The sequence below is a fragment of the Scyliorhinus canicula genome, chromosome 14 (assembly GCF_902713615.1).
Source record: "Scyliorhinus canicula chromosome 14, sScyCan1.1, whole genome shotgun sequence".
Taxonomy (NCBI): Eukaryota; Metazoa; Chordata; class Chondrichthyes; order Carcharhiniformes; family Scyliorhinidae; genus Scyliorhinus; species Scyliorhinus canicula.
In genome coordinates, this window is record NC_052159.1 from 74,174,071 (window position 1) to 74,190,438 (window position 16,368).

The 16,368-nt window shown below is 43.6% G+C and overlaps 1 protein-coding gene across 2 annotated transcripts in view; it reads left to right on the forward strand.

Annotated features, from left to right (window-relative positions):
* LOC119977071 (TBC1 domain family member 8) overlaps positions 1-16,368 on the forward strand; it is a 146,835-nt gene that overhangs the window by 37,832 nt on the left and 92,635 nt on the right. For both annotated transcript variants that reach the window (XM_038817642.1, XM_038817643.1), the window contains exons 2-3: positions 14,331-14,441; positions 16,105-16,223. In XM_038817642.1, coding sequence (XP_038673570.1) covers positions 14,331-14,441; positions 16,105-16,223 — 230 coding nt within the window. The remainder of the gene's footprint in view (positions 1-14,330; positions 14,442-16,104; positions 16,224-16,368) is intronic.

Below are 16,368 nucleotides of genomic sequence, written 5' to 3' on the forward strand. Positions count from 1 at the left end.
ACCCACCAGGCACATCTATGTTATGTGGGGGTGAGACCCACGCAGACACTGGGAGAAGGTGCATATTCCATATGGACAGTGACCTGGGGCCAGGATTGAACCCGGATCCACCGTGCCACAGGCAGCGGTGCTAACCACTACGCCACTGTGCCACCTCCTCCTCTCTTTGTAGCTCCAAAGAATAGTCCTATTGACTTGAAACGTTAATGCTGCTTCTGCCTCAATAGATACTGCCAGACTTTTATTATGGGGTTGTGAATCCTTTCCACCTCCAAAATGGTGTCCTAGTCTGACCAAAACTAAATAACAATCCGGGTTTAGATGTGGTTTGGATAGAAGATGATCAAACCAAACAGTAAAATAATGTGAAAGACTGAAATATATATGGACATGTTGTACGATACCAGCATCTCCGTTTCCCCCCCCCACCCCCTCTCTCCTGCAGCCCCCTCAGTCCTCCTTGAAGAAATCACACCTCTGGGTGAACCCCTCTACCGACCCCCACAAAATGAGCTTGATCTTCTTCAACTGCAGTCATTCTGCCAGGACTCTCATCAATGCCCCTGACTTCAGCGGTTCTTGGTCCCGCCAACACCGTCTCCAGGCTATGAGGGAGGCAAAGGCCAATACATTGGCCTCTCTCCCCACCTGGACTCCCAGATCTTCCCACACACCAAATATCGCCACTTTCGGACTTGGAGCCACCCCCTCAGTCTTGGACATGCGCAAAACATGTGGATGTGATTCACAGGTCCCCCGCACACCACCCAAAACTGTGTTCCATCCCCTGCATATGTTTGCCACTGAGGAGGCTTAAGCTCGCACACAACAAGAAGAAATCCCTCACCTGCACGTACCTAAAGCTGTTTTTCTTGGGCAACTCATACAATTCCTCCAGCCCCACAAACTTGCCACCTATAAACAAGACCCTAAAGTATTCTATTCCCACCTCCCGCCAGCCCTGAAACCTTGCATCCAGCCCCGCCGGTACAAACTTATGATTGTCGCATATCGGCTCCCACACCAACATGCCTTCCAGCCCAAAATGTTGCCTCCACTGGCTCCACACCCATAATGCCAAAACCACCACTGGGCTCATGGAGTACCTGACCGGTGAGAACGGAAGAGGTGCCGACAACAGTGCCCTCAAACACTTCCCCTGACATGACGCTGCCTCCATCTGCTCCCAAACGATTCTCTCCGCAACAGCCCATTGTGTTGAAACTGTTTATCTGGACAAATTAATTCATTTAGCCAAACTTTCTCCAACACCTTGATGCTCTGGTGTACAAAACATGCTGCGCATAATGTGGATGGAAGCATAAATTTAGAAAGATTTTTTTTGTCGTTTTTTTTATAAATTTAGAGTACCCAATTATTATTTTCCAATTAAGGGGCAATTTAGTGTAGCCAATCCACCTATCTTGCACATCTTTGGGTTGTGGGGTCGAAACCCACGGGGAGAATGTGCAAACTCTATGGATCCATTCAAGGATCATTAAAACATCACAAACCGATAGAGAAAATACTCAAAAAAGAAAATAGAATGCTGGGCTTTATATCTAAGGGACTAGAATAAGTGAGCAGAAGTTATGCAAAGCCCTATTTAGACGACACTTGGAGCACCCTGTTCAGTTCTCAGCATCGCACCTTAGAAAGGATCTATTGTCATTGGAGGGAGTGTAGGATACATGTACCTGAACACCCAAGGGAGGAATGATTACACAAATTAGTGTTGTGTTCTCTTGGCATTTAGAAGGTTAGCGGGTGATTTGGATGAAATTGAAGAGAAATTTCATCTATTCTATTTCCATTGGATGGGGAATCTGACTAGTGGGCACAGTCCAGTCTTGGTACATTCTATTCTTGTCAAGCAAAATTTGACAATGAGGCACTTGAGGTTTTAGGGCCGATGGCTAAAGAAGCAGATTTTGACGAGGGTCTTGAAGGAGACGAGCGATAATGAGGCAGATAATTTCCATGGAGGGAATTTAAGAAGTTTGCAGCTGAAGGCAGGACACTCAACTGTAAAGCAGTTAAAATGGGAGGCGTGAAGATATGAGGGTTTTGGGGCTGGAGGAGATGACCGAGATGGAGACGTGCGAGGGCTTGGAGCAATTTTAAAGCAAGGGTGAAAATCAAATATGTGAGGTGAAGTTGGGAAGCTCTTTTATGTGGAAAAGGTGTTAGAAGTTTGAAGCTGTCTTCCACAGAGAGCATTTGATGTGGGGTCAGATAATTCACAGTGAAGTATATGGAGTGGAGTCACAGATCAGCAATGATCTCATTGAGTGGTGGATCAGGCTAAATGGCATAGAGAAATTTTGAGAATCAGGAATACTGTAAGTTGTAATTGTTGGACACTTTGTGTTCTAGTCATGGATTTTGAGAAAATAGTGTGCTTGGCTAGGAGCTTTTCACAGTAACGTCATTGAAGCCTACTTGTGACAATAAGTTGTTGTTATTATTATTATTATTATTATTATTACTCAAAAAACCCAAATTGTATTTGTACAGCCCCTCCCCTTCGTGACAACATGATGTCCCAAAATGCTATTAAACAGACTGAGGAATAAGTATTAGCCAGGACAGAAGGGATAATTCCCTTTCTCTTTACACAGGATATACTCTTTCAAAACAGGCCATTCAGCCCAGTCCGTCCAATGGATAGATATCCAACAGTGCAGCACTCTACGGGACAGGTGTGTCAGCCTAGATTTTGTTCAAGTATTGAAACCCACAACTTAATGACTCTTGCGGCGAACGTGCTACTTGAACATTTGTCATAATTTTCTGTATTCAAGGAGATGTGTTTTCCCTCTGACATACACTTGTGACATGAGAGACTAGGCAATTTTGTTTCATATTTTTTAAATAACGTGGATTTAACGCTTCAACGTGCAATTGACTTTCCAGTATAAACCTGGCCAAATGTAATTATATTCATTTTTCTCCTGGGTAACATTCAGCTAAGTATGGTTAAAAATAAAATGGTTAGAACAAACAAAATGCCTTCCAGGAAAAATGAATAATTTTCAGCTTTCAGATCCGTCAGAAGTAAGTTTTTATACTAAAAGGCGATAAACAGAAACTGATTCTCACTTGCCATCTATACCAGCAAGTCCTGCTGTAGAAACACAGTTCCTCCCTCAATCTAGCCTATGAACATAGAACATTACAGCGCAGTACAGGCCCTTCGGCCCACGATGTTGCACCGTCCTGTGAAACCCTTCTAAAGTCCCTCTACACTATTCCTTTATCGTCCATATGCCTATCCAATGACCATTTGAATGCGTATAGTATTGGCGAGTCCACTACTGTTGCAGGCAGGGCATCAGGGCATTCCACGCCCTTACTACTCTCTGAATAAAGAACCTACCTCTGACATCTGTCCTATATCTATCTCCCCTCAATTTAAAGCTATGTCCCCTCGTGCTGGACATCACCATCCGAGGAAAAAGGCTCTCGATGTCCACCCTATCTAATCCTCTGATCATCTTGTATGCCTCAACTAAGTCACCTCTTAACCTTCTTCTCTCTAACAAAAACAGCCTCAAGTCCCTCAACCTTTCCTCATATGATCTCCATACCAGGCAACATTCTTGTAAATCTCCTCTGTACCCTTTCCAATGCTCCACATCCTTCCTATAATGTGGCGACCAGAACTGCACACAATACTCCAAATGCGGCCGCACCAGAGTTTTGTACAACTGCAACATGACCTCATGGCTCCGAAACTCAATTCCTCTACCAATAAAAGCTAACACACCGTACGCCTTCTTAACAACCCTCTCAACCTGGGTAGCCACTTTCAAGGATCTATGGACATCGACACCGAGATCTCTCTGCTCGTCCACACTACCAAGAATCTTACCATTAGCCCAGTACTCGGTCTTCCTGTTATTCCTTCCAAAATGAATCACCTCACACATTTCTGCATTAAACTCCATTTGCCACCTGTCAGCCCAGCTCTGCAGCTTATCTATGTCCCTCTGTAACTTGTAACATCCTTCTGCACTGTCCACAACTCCACCGACTTTAGTGTCATCTGCAAATTTACTCACCCATCCTTCTAAGCCCTCCTCCAGGTCATTTATAAAAATGACAAACAGCAACGGCCTCAAAACAGATCCTTGTGGCACACCACTAGTAACTGGACACCAGTCAGAGCATTTCCCATCAACCACCACTCTTTGTCTTCTATCAGCTAGCCAATTTCTGATCCAAACTGCTAAATCGCCCTGAATCCCATGCCTCTGTATTTTCTGCAATAGCCTACCGTGGGGAACCTTATCAAACGCTTTACTGAAATCCATATACACCACAGCAACTGCTATACCCTCATTCACCTTCTCGATGTAAGTGCAGAACTTGTAATTGGCATCTTTCCTCACTTAATGATTATATAGATCTTTTGAGGGTTTCACAGTAAGCTAACCCTTTCTGTATTGTTTGTTTCTTTTCTTTTCTCTCTGGATTCAACTAACTCATCACATTACAAACTAAACAATGCAACATTTCATATCATAGCTTCAGTAGGTTGCTGAAGGAAACTTGTTTTCTTGTCCCCTTTTTTTCCCCTTTGCTTTCTCTGCTGTACGTTGTACTTCAAATGTCTTAAGTCTGTTGCGGGAAGAGCAAGCAAAGATTTTAAATACCCTGATTTACATATCTTAAGTACTGAAAGGTTTTGTGGAATGGTGTAGAAATTTTACAAAATTTAACTTATTTGGATATCCTGTGGAGTACTTGACCTGACCATTGTTAAGTGAGGAAAACCATACCTGGATGTTATAGGTTGACTCTTGGGGTGAAATTTCAGCTCCTGCCACCTTAACAGGCTCATTGAGGCCAATTAAAAGGAAGATTGAATCCACCTCAAGGTCCCCACATGCAGCAAGGACTAGTTTAAGTGTCTGGTTGTATCTCTGCAGCACTGTTTGTGGCCAGAATGAACAGGAATGGTTCCTCCTGGCCCAACAAGCCACCCAATAAAAATCCCCCTCCCCACCCCAACCCTGGCCACCATCAGACCCCACTACCACCTTGATATGTTACAGTTCACTCCGAGTCAGAGTTGCCGCGGCAAACTGTACTTTTTACAGGCATGTTGTAGAGTGGAGCTATGGAGAGTGATGGTAGAGATCCAACAATCTTCCCATAACATGACTGACCAGTAACCCCCCCCCCCCCCCCCCCCCCCCCCCCCACTTTAACCTCATGCCAATGTGTTGGAAGGATTTGTAGGTTGATGCCCAACCTGTTTGACCTTGTTATGAATGTACCTTCCTTGGCCATCCAGTCCTCTGATGGGAATTGAACCTGAAGCTTCTGGTTCTGAGGCAAATACACTATCCACTGTGTGCCACAAGACCTCCTCACTAACTACCAGAGGCCAGTTTAAAAATAAATCTGCAGGACTTTTGTTTGGCCCATTCTTCTGGGTTTTGTGGATCTCATGCAGCATCTCTGCATGGAATTTGCCTCCAGACTAAATTCCAGGCTTGTGTACCAAAGTGGTGTAACCATATCCCTTCGTTCTTTACTACTTATTTTAATCAATTTATTCAGTCTTTCTTGGATTATTTGCTTTTTAGGTGGTAGATTAAAGCAGGCACGTTCTTCACCTTCTTTCATTCATTCCCCTCCATCTCTCATGATTCCGTTTCCCCATTGGATAATATACACTGATTGCGACTACGCCTTAAGAGATGTCAAAACCTATAATCTGTCTACAACTCTACATTCTAGAATTTCTTTACCACCAATTTGAGTTTCTGGGAGATTAATGATTCCAAGATCTCCCCCCAAAATTTGTAACCTCCTTCTGGAGTGAAGCAGATAGTTTCATTCAAATGGGGGAGTGTGTACGTGCGTGACTGTGTACAGCTTGAACAAGCTAGCTCTCTCGATAGGGACTCCAATAAATGTTGACTTTACAAATGAAAATGCACAACCAGCTTTTTTATGATACTCAAAACATTTGAACATCAAAGCATTCTAAGATGTCACAAAGCTTTTGGAGAGTTGCTGCAGACATGGTGGGCCGAATGGCCTCTCCTGCACCATATTCATTCTGAGCTTTTCGTATTCCTCTCTGGTGACCTCCAATATAATCTACCAAATTGCTGCTGTTCTGAGGCTTTTACTTTAGGTTGTCATTTTAATGTCTGGTATGAGTTGGAATGAAACCCATTAGGATGCAGATGATTTTTTTTTTAAAAGTCCGATTTCTGCTGGTACTCTTGACTATTAGACTGAACACAGTCGGGATCAAATTTGCTACCTTTTTGTTGTCCCCCCCCCCCCCTCTCCTATTGGTTACTGTAACCAAATTAACATTAGTAACCATGAATAATTTGTATTTAGAAACATTTCACTTTAATGAACATTAATGTGCCAAATGCTGGATTAAATATTTCATATCTTGGAAAAACAGTTGCCTGTGTCCAGAGGATCTGATGCAGCCAGGAATGCTTTTTAAGTAATGCTCTGAGAACTAAAATCAATAATGGCCTTTTATGAAATTGGATTTGTTGCCGCATGTAATACCGGGATAATACAAAGATGTTTACCATGGCTGTTTGCAAGAACATAATTATTCTGCTGTTTGCTCAATGTGCATTAAACAATTTTATGGAAGAAGCTATCCAGGCAACATCTGTCTGCAAAATTCAATCGGTTTGCTTACAAGCAGACTCTTTCTTGTGATGACTGGCTCTTCTGTTTAATGATGACTGCACTGGCAGGAAAGGAAACTACCAGCTCCTCTTCTGAACCGGTTGGTGCTGTCTCGTCTAATTTCTATTCTTCCCTCTTCGCTGTCTTTTGATGGACCATCTTTCCATTGCTGAATTGCCCTTTTGGTTCATCAACTGTAAATGGTGATACTATAGATCCTGATTCTAGTTGATTCCTTACTACCAACTGTGGATGAAACCCTGAAGTAGGCATTAGTTGGGCTGATGGCAGCAGGGTCTCCCACCCACCATCCTCCTTCCTGATTAAATTTCCATCCCATTACCATTATAGGAAGGAAATGGTAAAGATGCCACATTGATTCAGTTTGGATACCAGCACCAGCCAGGATGGTTACTGTTATTTATTGAGTTGCCCCTGCCTGGAGTTGAGAATGTTGAGGAGTGAACTAATGAAAATTATTTAGTGTTATGATTTTGTTCGGAGCGTTTTTTTTCCATTGCTTGGTGCAGTTGTAATTGGGGGCGGGTGGGGAATGGTTACCGAATAAAACGGAAGGTTAAAAACAAGTTTTGAGGATGATTAGAGTGTTCACTTTGCACAAGCTATTAATTGAAAAGTTACTCTGGGGAAAGTAAAGGTAATTGGGAATGTGCAGGAGAGTAGGATTATAATAGGTGACTTATTGAGAAAAACACTGGTGCAGTCTTGATGGGACAATAGGCCTGATTCTGTGTTGGAAAGTTTGTTCTTTAATAAAATGAAGGAAAACAACTTAAAATTGGAAAACATGGAATCAATTAAAACAGTTCTGCGAATTAAGCACTTGTGAAATGTCAACTTTACACCTACCACCCTGCTGTGTAATTATAACTTTATTTCAAGGTTCATTATTTATTCAACATCCTATGAATAGAGAATGTATCCTATGGTGGGAAACACTGAGCAAGTTTCCCACATTGGTGTTAGCTACTCTCCATTCTTCTGTTTTAAAGCATTGTAAGCAGCCTTCTTTTATGTTTTCTCCTGTTGATCTTCGCAGCTGTGTGCTTGCTGTTCTCCGTTCCCATTTTAAAAAGGATTTTCCGTATTTATTTTGTTTATTAATTGGTCTGGGCACTTCTTTGTAAACCTATAGGAAGCTTTGTGCTGGATCATGTTACTGATGTTGATATCAAGCTCAACATTAAATACTGCATACTCTCTTATTTGTAGTCGTCTTTCACTGAATTGCCATGGTAACCGCCCATGGTCTCACATCTGGAATTTTATCCTATTGGCAAGAAGTTCAAAGTAGATTAGTTTCCAGAGACTGCAAAGATATGAAATGCACCTCCCAGCTGTAGGTCAGAATAAGAATTCTGTTCTGTCCAGGGGCTCTCTCTCTCTCTCGCTCTCTCTGGCCCAATCTTTCGAAAGCAATTTACCAGTATTTCCTACTGGCCTGAAAAGCCAAGGTCTTGGGAGAGCCACTTCCATCAACCTTTTGTCAACCCTGTGAGTTAGTGGGAGTGATATTTGGGCATTAACTATTCTGAGGTTTGGAGGGTGATGATACGCACAACGTAGGAAGCTGCTACCACCACCCTCTGAACCTCAGCACCCGCACTCTTATACTCTGTAGCAGAATACTCGGCCCCTGTTTGGTCACGATCCATTGCACGCCCAGCTGAATTCTACCATGCGTATCATTACTGGAACACTATGCTCATCATCACTCCTCCACATATCCATAGCCTTGCAATAACTCTCAAAATGATAGGCAAAGCTCACAATCATAAACACTCCATGCTGATCTTCAGCCCACTCAAAGTATAACTCTCATCAAGAAGGCCAATCTGGAAAAGCCCTCCCACATAAGATTTCCTACACAAATTCCATCTGGACAAATGAATGTGAATCATTGAACATGACAAACAAGTACCTGGGCCGGGATTCTCTCCTACCCGGTGGGGTGGGGGGTCCCGGCGTGTTGGAGTGGCGTGAACCACTCCGGTGTCGGGCTGCCCCAAAGGAATTCTCCGCAACTTTAGGGGCCAAGCCCTCCCATTGAGTGGTTCCCACTCCGCCAGCTGGCATTAACGGCCTTTGGTGCCATGCCAGCCGGGGCCAAAAGGACTTCGCCGGCCGGCCTAAAACGCGCATGCGCCGGAGTGTCAGCGGCTGCTGACGTCATCCTGCACATGCGCCGGGATGACGTCAGCAGCCGCTGACACTCCGGCGCATGCGCAGGGGAGGGGGTTTCTTCTGCCTACACCATGGCGGAGGCAGAATAAAAAGAGTGCCCCCATGGCACAGGCCCGCCCGCCGATTGGTGGGCCCTGATCGCAGGCCAGGCCACCGTGGGGGCACCCCCCGGGGTCAGATCACTCCGGCCCCCCCAAGGACCCCGCCCGCGCCGCCAACCCCGCCGGTCAGGTAGGCGGTTTAATCCACGCCGGCGGGAAGGGCCTGTCAGCGGCGGGACTTCAGCCCATCGCGGGCCGGAGAATCACCGCGGGGGGCCCGCCGACCGGTGCGGCACGATTCCTGCCCCTGTCGAATCTCGGGGGGGGGGGGGGGGGGGGGGGGGGGGTGGTGGAGAATTCGGGACACGGCGGGGACGGAATTGACGCTGGTCCCAGGCGATTCTCCGACCCCCCCCTGGAATCCCGCCCCTGGTCTCAAACTCAACCCATCAACTGCGCATTCTTAACCTTTCATGGAAAGAGTGGTCCACCTGTAACAGATTCCACACCGGCCACATCCCCTGCTTGGCCAACCTCCATAGAAGGGGTATTAGTGCCAGCCCCCTACTTGGGAGAGAGCAAACTATGCACCACATCACAGACGAATGTCCAATCCACAGACTCAGCTGAGTCCTATCCGCACTGAACACAGCAGGACCAGAATAAACTGCTTGACTTGGGGGCTTTGAATTCACAAAATAAATAAACTGGTTATGCTACTGTTGGGTGTTGGGACAGTTGTGAGCACTTTCACTGTAACCACAATGCCTACCCATAAGTATTCATTTTAAACAGACCATAGCTGGACCGATGACCTCACCTGATAAATGAGGTATTTCCTTAATTTGCTATTTACATTCCTAAAAGGTATTCTTCAACCAAGTTAGGGTTGTCAATTGCAATATTCTAGAGGTTTCATCTGCTGGCTTGTCCCACATTCCAGCAGTCAGCCAGCAAATCCATCCTTCTGATGCATTGCATTCTAACGCCTAATGGCAATTTCTTATTACCCAATGGGATGATGCTTGACTGTCAGCTAAATGTCCGTCTTTCCCGTTGTTCAATATTTTGTATCTGGGGGAAAAAAAAGAAAAGTTCAGTTTTTAAAATGCCAATGATATATCTTCAGGGTTACACAGAGCAACCTTTAACTTTCAATTACTGGAGGCATCAGGCCAACCCTGGAGAACTAGCTCGCCTAAACACCGTGAGCTCCCATTCCAACTTTGTCTCATCATGATATAATCTTATTGTCAAGCCAGATGGCCCTTCAGGCATCAGTAGAATCAATTTGTGCTTCGGTTTTAGTGGAATCCACTGGTAATCTTCAATTTTTTAAAGGTAAGTGAGTTGTTTCAAGTCATATCACAAGGGAGAAATGGTTACCTCCTTGTATCTGCTTCACTCCGAGGTACCTTTTTTATCTGCTATGTTTGTACTGAGCTTTGCACGCTGTAAACTTGGTGGATTTCGGAGCCCTTTGGGCTTCTTCCAGATTATAGTATCCCTTTAAATTGGATTCTAACCTATAGTTAATTCTAACTGAGTCCTCCTGCTGAGCCACTGTAGTTGCAAGTGGGTTAATATGTCTTGGCCCTGGGTCTGACAAACTTTGCTTGGAGCAACTTCAAGAAAAGATTCATGACAATGATGATCTTCGTCCCTGGGACCAGTTATGTAGATCGATTTTACTTGGGGAAGAGCATTCTGAGAGGAAATTTTGGTAGAGGTATCTGGACAGAGTTAATAAGGCAAATGCTCCAATTGGCAAAAGAAGCCGTGGCGACATGAGGGAAAACCTTTTTATGCAGCGAGTGGTTAGAATTAGAGTCGTGTCCGAGGGAGATTCAGTCGAGGCACTCGAGAGGGAATTGGATTGTCAACGGTGAGGGCTTATGGAGAGAAGGCAGGGAATTGGCACAAACTGTGAAGAAACTGCCACTGGGAGTTCCAGTGTAACACATCCAATAAATCATCCCTGATTTGCTGAGAAGAAAACAGCCAATCTTCCAAGTTTGCTACCTGTAGTTTCCTCCCAGCATCTGCTCAACCTGTCAACTTCGCCTGCAAAGGGAAACTCCAACTCTTTGACTTCACAAGCCATCACAGCTTCTAATCCATCTGCATTTTAATCTTTGTGTATTTTTGTGAATTAACTCATTTTTACTCAGTTTTTTAATAAACTAACCTTTTTATCTTGTTTAAGAATAAAGCTTGACTGCTAGGTTATGTTTAAATTGAATACTTGCTAATTAAATGCCCTGCATGCACACCCAATGCAACACTGTGATGGAATGCCTTTTGTGTGTTCGGGACATGTTCTCATTGGTTCTCTTGCCAACCACCTTAAATTGGTTCTCTGACCCTCCACCAATGGAAATAGTTCCTCTCTCTTACTCTGTCCAGGCCCTTCATTTTGAACACCACCTCTATCAAATTGCCCTTAATCTTCTCTCTTCTCAGAACAGTCCGAGCTTTTCCAACCTCCATGTAACTTGAGGTGCCTCATGGCAGGTACCATTCACTAAATAGTTTTTGCACCCTCTCTAATACTCTCTAATGCTAACATACAGTCCATTCTAAAGAGGAATTCTTGCTATCGATTTCCGGATCTTTATAGATCCCAGCGTGGAATCACACATCACCTTATTGTGCTTCCTGTCTTGTATTCCACCATGTTGATATTCCTTCATCAGATATCCAGTAAAACACTCTTTCATGTTGAGGAGTTTGTTAATTGTTGTGTCGTGTGTTTTGAAGTTTAATTGTTCAAGGTTCTTCACTGTTGCAGTGGCGAAGAGAGATGCCCCATATATTGAAATAATGGAATTATGATTACCCCCACCTCTCGCCTTCATTAAAACCAAACAAAGGTCCAATCGGAAGAAACAAATGTCTTGAATAATAAAATGCTGGATAGTTCAATCAGGCAACATCTGTGCAGAGAAATCTAGTTAACATTTCAGGTCCATAACCTTTTCATCAAATGTCTGACAGTTTGACAACTTGATGAAGCTTAAAGTTTTGGATTGTCAGGTATAAGAAGTAACAAGTAAATAAATTGTTTTTTCTGGTTGCAGTACTGAGAGAGCTGGAACAAAATATGGACAAACATAAATGCATTGTCTGGATTTGGGTGCATCTGTGTAGAGTTTGAAGTGATTACTCTTCTTGGATAAAGCCATTTGCTTTTGCATTCCGGTTGTACAACAAAGGCTGAGTAGCAAAGCCCCAATGCTGTCGGCAGTCTGGGCTGAGTGATCTGATCTGGGACCCTGCAGTTAGCGGGGCTATGCGACTTTACACCTCCGTGGAACAGAGGCAGGGCAACCAAAGTCCCCATTTGTGATTGGTACAGAAACAGGATTAGGTTGATCTGAGAGCACTTTCAAAACATGGGTCCCATCACTTTCATGTGGGTTTGACCCCCTTCACAGGCTTATCAACTACTGCAGTAGTTTCTTTCCCCAATGCCACACCTTTGACTTGTGAATGAGTGCTCTTGTCTTCTGAAATTGTCTATTGTGGGGATTCTGAAACCTTGCTTTGCACGAGCTCTCTCCCTGCAGAGGACCCCTGCTCCCAATTTGTACTTGCTGTTTGTCCACTTCTTCATGCTCTTGGTTCTCCAATCAGATTCCGCTGTCTCACACTTGAAACTCCTCCAATTGTAGCTGCATTTTTTTCCCTGCTCTCCTGTGGCTTGATAGTTTGGATGCGGAGTTTAACGCATGAAGACTAAGACCTAAGACTGGATGGAAAGATGTGGTGGCCAGCAATGCAGCAGGGTTGGATGAGGAATGGGTGACTGACTGGGAAATGGAACAACACAGTGTTCCATCACAGCACCAGGGACCCAGGTTCAATTCCGGCTTTGGATTACTGTCTATGTGGACCTTGTATGTTCTTGCCGTGTCTGCGTGGGTTTCCTTCAGGTGCTCTGGTTTCCACCAACTGTCCAAAGATGTGTGGGTTAGATGGATTGGCCATGCTAAATTGCCCCTCAGTGTCCAGGGATGTGTAGGTTAGGTTATGGGATTACAGGGGTGGACGGGGTAAGGTAAATGGGTAGCTCATTCAAAGGGTTGGTGAAGACTCAATGGACCAAATGACCTCCTTCTCCACTGTAAGGATTCTATGGAGAAGGGTGATTGTGGCGATGCCAAGAAAATGGGTGACGACCTGGTTCAGTATCTTTCACAGCAAGCACCTCGGCGTAAAAAGTAATGTCTAAATAGCACAAACTGTAGAGGCTTTCTATTTTTATTTGCACACCAGAACCTTTCCAATCATACTGCAACACCCGTCATTGCAGATTCCAGTACTACCACTATTGTATACACAAGAACAGCTGGATATCAAATTGGAAATTCTCCAGCCAGTTTGCAGCCACCTCATGAGCCTGGGGCAGCGTAGTGAGACCACCACTGAAATACAGGTCGGGGCACTTGTTGATTTATATGGACCATGGTTTGTACTTCACCACAGTGTCCAAGGGTGAGTCACAGTGTCCCCAACCGAAGAAAAGATGTTGCAGCCGGTACAGACTCCAGTGCGAAACCCGTACAGTTTGACCCATTCACTGTGTAGGTCAAAGCCTTGGATTTCCAACATGCGATCATTAACCAAGTGCTAATTCTGTGCTGTGTTGTTGGTGTTGGGCAGACTCCAGTGCAATCTGTCCAGCTGTTTTCTGTTCTTATCATATCATCTGACTTTGCTATTGTGTGAGCAGTTTGCAAAACAGAAGTATTTTATTTCCTTTATTCTCCACATATCACACATGGCAAGAAAATAGAACATTTTAATGTGATTGTGGAATCAAGGTGTACCACAGTCATTGTTGCCAAGGCAATCATCTGGGGAAAACGCTGATGTAAATATTGAAAAATAGTGGCAAAACAGAACTTGCGGGATACCACAATGTTTGTTTGTCTCCGTAGGAGATTAGTTTAGTAAATTTTCTGTATCTGTTTGCCAGACTGCTAACGTTTGTCAAACCTTTGACAAGAAGTCATTCAGGCTCGAAACCATAGCCCGCTTCTCTTTCCACAGATGCTGTCAGACCTGCTGAGATTGTCCAGTATTTTCTGTTTTTGTTTCAGTTTCCAGCATCTGCAGTAATTTGCTTTTCTATATTGCTGCACTGCTGTTGCTTTGTAGCATGTGCCAGAAATGTGCCTTTAGTGTGGACAATACGAGCAATGCCACTGTATATTTTCTAGTATTTTTGCCAAAGACTCTTGGTGTAGTAAAAAGGAGTTGGTCAAGATTATTCAGAGGCCAGTTTTAACCATGTTTTCTTAGCTGCCAAAAGCAGAACATAAATTGGGCTTTTAAAAAAACTTGGATGTAGTTCAACCGTAGCTTGTTTGTCACATTTTTGCATCCTGCTTTCTACAGGTCTGCTGGTGGGAGCTTTAGATGCAGTGCTGGACTCGAATGCCCGCGTTGCCCCATTCCGAATTTTGTATCAGATGCCAGGATCCCAGGTGTATTGGGTCATAGCTTGTGGTATGTAAAACCTGTGTAAGCTTATTCTATTGCAAGTTTTTCTAAACCATATTATTACATTTCAAAGTATGCCATAGAATATAGAGATCAAGATCTTATAAATGTGCAAGAAGCTTGGTTTGCATTAATAAACACTGGACAGTTAGTAGAGTTACATAGAAGTTGACTAGTTTTGTACTTCATCTGAGCAGCTATGCCTGTATGATGTTGGGTTAAAATTTTGGGGTTTGACATTTGAACTTCTGCTTTCTCCACTTAGGCTGAGAAGTGACATTGTTTCCTTTAGCACGGCATTCTACTCAAAATGGATGACCAATTTGCAAATTAGTTGATAGCATATAAATTGAAAATGTGAGTAGCAGGGTAGAGTAAAAGAATACATCCAAAACGTGTTCCAGGTGTTCAAAGGCAAATCCAGGATAAGGAAATTAAAACTAACCTCTTAAGCAGTTGATTAAAACCTAAACATTTTTTTTGAGTGGTCCTGCAGTTTTGAGTGCTAAAGGTTCAAATGAAGCTTAACATAGAACATTACAGCGCAGTACAGGCCCTTCGGCCCTCAATGTTGCGCCGACCTGTGAAACCCCTCTAAAGCCCACCTACACTATTCCCTTATCGTCCATATGCCTATCCAATGACCATTTGAATGCGTTTAGTGTTGGCGAGTCCACTACTGTTGCAGGCAGGCATTCCACGCCCTTACTACTTAAGTTATTTATTGAAAATTATTTCTGATGTAGAAATAATAAAGAAGTCTGTTAATATTGGAGTCTTTCCAGCTGCCTTCCTAAGTGTCCATTTTCTGACTCAAACAGGCCATAACCCGCTTTGCAACCTCATCCATTTTATGGAAGTGCTTCCACTGAAACCTCCATTTATCCCAGTGCCATGTATTTGAGTAATTATAGTAAATGGTGTACCTGTAAAAAATCAGCCAATTTTGCTGGAAAGCATTTCTGATATTCATTGAACCTAAGTAAATTGGTACTTTTTGTCAAAGTTGCAAAGTGCTGTTTAGTTGTAAGAGCAAAGTTATGATGACTTACTATAACTCGTCCAAAAAAAAAAATTCTATTCTTAAAAATTGGTTGAATCTTTGCCTGGTAAGGAAAATCCAAATCTCGTTGCCAAGAAAGCAGATCCAGTGTCATTAGGTGTATGTTGAGGATCTTTAGACTGGGTGGCACAGTGGTTAGCACTGCTGCCTCAGCACTAGGGACCAGAGTTCGATTCCAACCTTGGGTGACTGTGTGGAGTTTGCATGTTCTCCCGTGTCTGCGTGGGTTTCCTCTGGGTGCTCCGGTTTCTTCCCACAGTCCAAAAATGTGCAGGTTAGGTAGATTGATCATGCTAAATTGTGCCTAGTTAGGGTTACATGAATAGGGTGATGGAGTGGGCCTAGGTAGGGTGCTCTTTCAGAGGGCCAGTGCAGACTTGATGGACTGAATGACCACCTACTGCACTGTAGGGATTTGGTGATTCTATGATTTTAGTCAACTCTTTAGCATTGCTATTTTCACATCCATTTCATTAGTTGTAACTTTGAAATTCCGCTGGACTTGGAAGTGCTGAGGGGAAATAAACTGTTGTAAACATCTAGGCATAGACATGTCACTGGATATAAAATGTCAACATGTCTCTTTTTGCAAATCCTCCTCTAAAGGTGCCACATTGGAGGAAATCCATCTACACTGGGCGTGGTTAGAACAGAACCTTCTACACACCCTCTCAGTATTTGATAATAAAGATGATGTTATTAGCTTTGTTCATGGCAAAGTAAGGGTAAGTGCAATATGGAAAAGATTGTTGTAAACAATTGAACTCATTAAATAAAAGCATTGACCTCTTCTGGGACACTGCAAAGTGCTAAATACTATCAAATACAGTTTTAGGCACTGTGAACTTACAAAAGGTAAATAGGTTGCAG